At 29.2% G+C, this 8,677-nt stretch overlaps 1 protein-coding gene across 1 annotated transcript; it reads left to right on the plus strand.

Moving 5' to 3' along the window:
• The first annotated feature begins 3,087 nt into the window (after positions 1 to 3,087).
• LOC115035080 (GATA zinc finger domain-containing protein 4-like) lies at positions 3,088 to 5,498 on the plus strand. Its single transcript, XM_029492732.1, has 9 exons — positions 3,088 to 3,229; positions 3,399 to 3,659; positions 3,765 to 4,070; positions 4,176 to 4,283; positions 4,366 to 4,464; positions 4,552 to 4,647; positions 4,731 to 4,786; positions 5,275 to 5,371; positions 5,431 to 5,498. Exons 1-9 carry the CDS (start codon positions 3,088 to 3,090, stop codon positions 5,496 to 5,498), a joined length of 1,233 nt encoding a protein of 410 aa, XP_029348592.1.
• The last annotated feature ends 3,179 nt before the right edge of the window (positions 5,499 to 8,677 follow it).

Consider the following 8,677-nt stretch of genomic DNA (forward strand, 5'->3'; position numbering starts at 1 on the left):
GCAAGGATAAATGCATATTATATAATGTACAATTCAATAAATAACAACCTATATACCTAAAGGTACTATATTGAAATATGAATAAGAATCAAACTTTGATGTGCTTAAAATTATTTCTTGAAGTATTATATAGGATAATAATTGTTTTATTAAATATAGGTTTAAATAAAAATTGATTGATTTTTCAAGTTATAAAATTTAACAGAACTTTACATAGAAAATTTGTATACATTTGATAGGTAAATGTAGGTAGATGTATTATTATAACCCTATGTCAAACCTAAAATTATTGTATCTACTTAAGGTAAATATTTAAACAATACATCGTAATATGCATAATACATTAGTCTTAGCTTAAATAGGATGTAATTTACTATGTCTATATAATATATAAATAAAATAGACAATAATTTTGAAATTTATTATACAAATAGCAGTCATTCAAAAAAGTAATTTTTTGAATATTAGACTTATTATTTGTTGATATAAATGAGGCTGTATAGCTAACAAATTTAACAAACAAATAATTAAAATAAAAACTTCTAATTATTTCATCATTTATAGTAAACTTATAATGTTTAGGTATATAGCAATTTAGTACAAAATTAAATATTAGGTAGGTACCTATAAATATTATATTAATGTTATGTAAATAATATAATAACAGTTAGGTATAAGAATTGTTAACCCATGAGATAATAGGCATGCTCTAAATATGTGCACGATTTATATTATATTATGTTTATGTATCAGTATATAAAGTGTTAAACTTCTAAATTAAGAAACGCAAGTAAAGTTATAATAGTACCTATATACAGCTATATACGTATATAGCCTATAAGTATCCATAATACAATCATAGGTACTGATACGGTATGAACATTTTAATAGAACCTAAAGGTCCTAAGTTTTAATAGAATATTAGGATTTCAAATGTACACATCGGACATAGTTAACCAAATATTATAATATAGTAGGTATATATTAATATATAATATAGGTAGGTATTATTGTATTAATACTCATAGAGTTCATCCACACAAATATAATAACTATACTGTAGGTACCTACTTATTATTATGTAATAAAATCAAAAACACTTACGACATAATTGTTCGTTGTGCCTATATTCGATAGTCGACAATTTATTGAAAAAAATGTAACTGCAGCATGCGGGTGATACTGTCATAGACTAATGACTATATTATAACTTAGAATTTTATTTAGATAATAAAATAATATGATCCGAGATCGGAAATTAAAAAAACTTTTATTTATTATAAGATAATATAAAGTATTATCAGCTTAAGAAAATTATTATGTTTTGAGTATACACTATTTATCTATTTATAACGTAAGATGCACAGGCAAACGCGTTTATGGAATAATAATAATAAATACCACTGACCAGATAATACGTGATTGATAACAATTAACATTTTGCAGTTTACCGCGTTATTTTGTAGCCTGTGGCCGGCGGCGGTTTATTATCAACACGACGACACGACTACCATAATAATATTATATAGGAATCCCATATTATAGGTATACGAGCACAATATTATAATATTACATAATATATTATAATAGTATTTAAAAAAACTGTTACAAACGGCTCTTAAACATTTTTTCTAAACCATTTTTGTCAGTGCATTTGCACATTCTCAGAACCGCGTTTAATGTCGGATACACCGACAATGAACCAAAAAACTATTTTAATAAATGCTCGGTTAAAATATGTACCGAATCCCTTATAATGAGGGAAACGACGTTGAACATTCATATTGCTACTCGGGTGATGGTCTTCCTATAACATCTAATCCTCCAAGCCAATTATGGCCAATACTTGGTTATTTTTCAAATATTAATTCTGTTAGGCCATCTGTTTTTATAATTGGAGTTTTCTATGGAAAAACAAAACCGGAAAATAGCAATGAATATTTAAGAGATTTTGTTGATGAATTAAAAAATTTATGTGACGTTCAAAATATTATAAGAGGACAACGTATATCAATTAAATTACATGCGTTAACATGTGATGCACCTGCAAAGTCGTTTGTTCTAAGTTGTAAAGAACATACAGGAAAAAATTCTTGTGTTAGATGTACATGCAATGGTCAATGGTTAGATGGAAGGGCATGTTTTCCTGATTTAGATGCTACATTAAGAACACACGATAATTTTATATTGTACAATTACAACAATTTTCACATAAATAATACCATTCTTTCAGAAATACCACATTTTAATTTGATATCATCCATTCCATATGATTACATGCATTTAGTTCTAATAGGTGCAACTAAAAAACTTTTATTATTTTGGACATCAAAAAAAAATATACATTCTCTTCCTTCAAATACAATACAGGCTCTAGATCAAAAACTTATTTTACTTTCGCAATACATACCAGTTGATTTTCAAAGAACTCCTAACGAAAATTCTAGATGTCATCCTTTTGGTGATGTTAATCGTTGGAAAGCTACCGAGTTGCGTCAATGTCTATTGTATACCGGTTTTGTGATATTTCAAGATATATTAAGTAGTCAGATATATACACATTTTAAAGAGTTGTCTATAGCCTTAAGAATTTTATTAACTGTGAACATAAATGAAGAATATATTGCTTATGCTAGTAACTTAATAAGGCATTTTATTGAATTATTTAAAGATATTTATGGTACATCATCCATATCTCATAATATTCATGCATTAATTCACTTGCCTGAAGATTATAAAAAATATGGATCCCTAGAAAATATTTCTGCATTTCCATTTGAAAGTTTTATGCAGCCTATAAAAAAAAAAATTAGGTCTGGTGCGAAACCTCTTCAACAATTGATTCGTCGTCGGACCTATGCTGTAAATATGATTAATGATTAAAAAGTTAAACTTAGACCTATAAATACAATGTGTCAAAATAGAAATTGTCCATTAATATTTGGTATTGGCAGTCCACAATTTTCTGGGTGGAGAACAGAGAACTTTGTTATAAAAATTAACAAATCTGATTGTTGTGTAAAAACAAATAATGGAAGCATATTATTGATTGAAAACATAGCTACTTGTGAAACATCTAAAAGAATCATGGTGATTGGTAGATGTTATGAACAACAAGAACCATTATTTCTACAACCGTGTAATTCAACTTTATTTGGGATTTACAAAGTATCTAAATTAGGTGCTCTTCGAGCATTTTATATTGATGATATTAAAGAAAAACTTGTTCGTTTGCCTTTAAATGAAAATATTGGATTGATGATAATAATTCCATTCATTCACAATGATGATTAATATCCATATTAATATTTATCTATTGGTTAGACATTAACTGAATAACCATAATATATTAAGTATGTATTTATTTAAATAAATCAATTAATATAGATCATTTTTAGGTCTTGGATTGTTGTGTTATTTGTTGACGCTAATGTTATTCAACATGTGCCTAAAATATGGCTTAAAAAAGTTCAAGATAAGAAGGCAGCTGTATCTCAAAAAAAAACAATTATGTTGGTTCCCCTTTACTAAAGCCGATTTTCCAAATACAAAAGTGCATTTCAAAACCGACCAAATACATAAAATGATACGTAAATGTTATGTTCCAAATAATACAGATGGCACATGGTTTAAATGTGAACAGATTGCTGGTCCTTTTGGTGGGTATAATACTTTGTATATCTATAATGTTTTATGTTGAATTATTTTATTTTATTCATACATTATAATATCTAAACTGTTTAAATATATTATGTTATAAATAGATAGTGAAATGCGTTCTAGAATGATTGCAAAAGCATGGTCTGATGAAAGCCAGAGCTGTGATGCATCAGAAGATTCAACTAGTGATGATAACAATACTGTTAAAAATGGAAGAGGTATTCGCCATAAAAAGAAGCCAAAATGTTATTCACCACCCACATTTAAACTAAAAGCAATGCCAGTTAAAACTTTTACTGATCACGATAAACAACCAATACTTATAAAAACACCCAGCCCGCCCAGTACACCATTAGCTGATCATAGCAATACAAAAAAGGTTAAACATCACGCAAAATATGTAAAATCAGGTACCTATATAAGTATATATATTATTATAATTAAATATTTTGTTTTGTTAAAACTATGATCATATGCATCATATCGTGATGATATTGTTTTAATATTTAATGTAGTTACCATCAATGCAAATGAACCAAATATGTCATTAACCACATCAACCAAGAATGATGATTTGGATGAAAAATTATTAAATAACATGATACATGATGAGAGTGCTTTAGGTATATTTTTTTAATAATGGAATACAACTGTAATCCATATATTATATATATTAAATTATAATAATATGCAATTTTTTTAAAGATATATTTTTAAATAAGAATGAACCCTCAAATGAAATCAATGATGTACACAATACAGAGGAAGAGTTGCAAACAAGAAATTATAATAACTATATACAAGGTATATACCTATTTAATTACACAGGTCAAAACATTTTGTTCCACAATTCATTTTAACTAAACCAATGAAATTTTTGTTTGAAAATAGGTGAAACTGTAAAAGAAAATCTATTAAATATTCCAGAAACAGATGTTTATCAGAATATTGAGAACAATTCTAACCAAAATATGGATTTTATTTATGGTATTTTTTAGATAACTATGCTGTTTATTTACTTAAAATAGTTATTTCAACCTAATCTAAATGATATTGTTTGTCTATGATAGCCGATGCCATGCAGCTTAATGATGATAATTTTGATATGCATAATAATGATAATACAGTTAATAATAACTACAAGAGCTTAATATCAAGCAACGAAAAACAGAATTCAAATTTCAAACAAAAATGACAGACCGCCTATTTTGATTTCTATTCCTGCACAAGTAAGTTATTAATGGCATACAAATATATCTTAATATTGTGCGTTTGGAAATAACACAAAATATTTCTGTAAGTTCTATGGCACATTTACATAAACAAAGAGAAAATATTAATTGTAAACTGTAAAAAATCCTTTGTTTTGGTATTTTCTAGCTCCTTTCAAAATTCTCATTTCATTTATAAGGGTTACTATGGACAGAATTATTAAATGTTTATTTTAAAATAGAATACACTAGCTGTATTTGCAAAACAAAATTTTTAGTTACACATAATACTAATATTTTTTATTTCTTACTCCCAGCTGCTTATTTTTTTAACAAAATAATAATAAATTGTGCATGCTAATATTCTATACCTATACTATTATAATGGTAATTTGTATTATAGGTGGGAACACCAGTTAACAATGTTTTTGATATAGACGAAGTCAGTATAAATTCATTAAATGATGATGAGATAACTAACAATAACATGCATTTATCAGGTAGTTCAATTTGTTTATAGCTTTCAATAACATTTTCTTATTAATTTTTAATTTTTCAGTTGAAAAAGAACAATACTCTTGTTGTTGTGATGCTGTAGAAAAATTAAAAAAAAATAATACAAAGTAAAGATCAACAACTTTTGACACATATATTAATTAATAATACCAATCAAATTAAAGTATGCACATTTATGGAAAATATGGACAAAAAAATTAACAAATTGCTAGAAAGGGATAGAAGAACTCAAACCTTTGCATTTCCATTGTACAAAATACCGGCACCGTTCATTGAATTGTTGCCGATCATAAGTATTAATAGTCTAGAAGTAGTTGAACAACTGTTGTCTGTAGACAATGACAATTTCAACCGTAATGTGGAAGAGTTGGTAAGTTAAATCATTTTTTCAACATAACATAGTCAATCATTTCATATAATCATAAAATTTTGTACAAATGTTTTAAAATAAAAGTACTACAATTGGACGGCCTTTGTGATAAATGTGTGAAGTCTAAAATTTTGATTTTTCAGGACTAGTAAATAGTATATATTATAATATAAAATATACTATACCCACGGAAAAAAATAAAGCTTAATATCTTAATACACCACATTGATTTAACATTGCAAAATATTCATATCAACATAACGTGATGAAATATTAATTATATTCTTAGGTACTTGAAATAGTATGAGAACAGTAAATTCGAATATTGAAAAATATTAATGATAATGTTTAAGGCTCTTAAATATGATATAAAATAAAGTAAAATAATGAAATCACAATCATCACAATTAAATTTAGACTACAAAATAGAACTATATAGGTATAGTTTTGCATCCCATTATACACATATATGTGGAAGTTAATACAATGTTGTATAGCTCCAAGTTATGGTCGAGGGTGATTAACAAACACTAACAAACACAACAATGTTTAGTATTAAAAATTCTGTATTACTGTAACAACTCAACGTCTTAACCTACTCGGTGCAATCACGATCACGGTTCACTCAACACTGACTGTGCTGTGTAATTGTAACCATAACAATAGTAACAACTTAATACAATACAATACAATAGTAAATAGAACATAGAACTGATAGTAAATATAAACATGATAGTGAATCTGATGATAATAGATAATACAAATAATCCCACATTCACCCCCATCTTAAGCAGAGTCCGCCTCGGACACGGAATCTTCATCGTCTGAAGTTAGGCAGCTTTTCCATTTTTTCATATAATCCGTTCCCGTGCTAGTTTTTTTAGGTCCTTCACCTGAGCCCACCTTCCACACTGCATATCGGTTCGGACCACATTTACCAGTGATATGATATGGTCCAAGGTACTTGCTCTTTATCTTAGATAGAGGAAGAAATTGCGTTCTTTTTATAGCAACTAGGTCACCAATCCTGTAATCTGTTGCTGCCACCCTTCTATGATCAAATGTTTTCTTTTGCTCTTGCTGAGCTTTTAGTATGCATTGTTTAGCTTCTTGACGTTCTGCTTCTCTTTTCTCCAAAAAACTTTTTGCATACTCTTCTTTTATTAAACTGTATAATGGGAGTAGATCTGGATGTTTCATTTCAGTTCCAAACGTTAATTTAAATGGAGTCATATTAATTGATCGTTGCCATAAACTATTTAACGCCATCTGTACTCTTGGGACATGCTTAAACCATTGACCTGGATCATCAATAGTCAATTTTGCTACTACCATCGCTATTGTATCATTCAATCTTTCGACTTGCCCATTTCCTCTTGGCATTCCTGTGGTAATCTGCACATGATATATGTGTGAATCACTACAGTATTTTTTGAACTCTCCAGATGTGAATGCAGCACCACGGTCAGATATTAGTCGTGTTGGATTACCAAATGTAGCTTGTAATATATTCATTTTGTCCACAACTTCTTTCGATGTAGTACTTCTTGTTGGAAAGAGCCAACAGAATTTTGTAAATGCATCAATAATAACCAGAATATGCTTATATCCCCGAGGAGTATTTGTCAATGGTCCTAGAAAATCAATGTGCCAGGTATGTAATGGCAGATCACCTTTGTCAATTGTGTTAAGGAATCCTTCCTGTTTCCCTTGTTTTCGGTTGATCAAAATACAAGGTACACAATTTTGAATGAAACGTTCCACCTTCTCACGAACATTAGAAATGGAATATTCTCTATCTAACAGTTCAACAACTTTTTTAACACCAAAACGGCCAACATTATGTGCATTTCGAATTAACTCTTTTTGCATACCTTTTGGAATAACCAGTAATTTTCTGTCATCTCGTGTTTCATAAAGCAAATCATTTTCTACAATATATGAACCACATCCATTCATCCTTGCTTCTGAAGTTAAGGTTTTTACCTCAATATCATTCTGTTGTGCTTTCTGCAATTGTGCTATAAATTCACTATTGATAGTCATGCATATCGGATAACGGCTCAACGCATCTACATGGGCCATATTGGACCCGGCTCGATGCTCAATAGTGTAATCAAATTCGCTCAACAGCAATGCCCAGCGGGCTACACGTGTCGCAAGTTCCTTTTTCTCTAGTGTTTTAGTGAATGCAGCGCAATCAGTTACTATTTTGAACTGCAGTCCTAATAAATAGGATCTAAACTTTTTCACAGCCTCAACAATTGCTAAAACTTCTAATTCATAACTATGGTATCTTTGCTGTGCTTGTGTAGTTTTCTTGCTCATGAAGTATATAGGGTGCAACAGATTTTCGCAATCTTTTTGCAGAAGTATGGCACCAAACCCATACATGCTGGCATCAGTGTGCACCTCTGTAACTGCATCTGGATTAAAGATTCCCAATACAGGTGCCTCTGTTAATTTTTTTTTTAACATATTAAATGCACTTTCTTGTTGAGGCCCAATTACGCATGGTATACCCTTCTTAAGTATTTCACTCAATGGACGAGCAATCAAGGCATAGTCCTTAATGAATTTTCGGAAATATCCAGTCAGTCCTAAAAAGCTCTGTATGTGTTTTGCATTCTGTAGTCTTGGATATTTTGCCACAGCAGCCAGCTTTAATGGCGATGGACTCAGTTTATTGTGTTTGATTCTATATCCCAGGTAATCAATTTCTTTTTTGAGAAATTGATATTTTTTCCAATTAATTTTCAGACCATAGTTAGCTGAGGTTTTTAATACTATTTTCAGTCTTTCAATATTTTCCTCAACTGTACTTGAAATAATTACTAAGTCATCCATGTATATTAACAAATATCCCATCCGCATTATATCCTTAAATACATGGTTTATAAAGCGCTGAAATACAGGTGGA

This window comes from Acyrthosiphon pisum, unplaced genomic scaffold (genome assembly GCF_005508785.2).
Source record: "Acyrthosiphon pisum isolate AL4f unplaced genomic scaffold, pea_aphid_22Mar2018_4r6ur Scaffold_75;HRSCAF=426, whole genome shotgun sequence".
NCBI lineage: Eukaryota > Metazoa > Arthropoda > Insecta > Hemiptera > Aphididae > Acyrthosiphon > Acyrthosiphon pisum.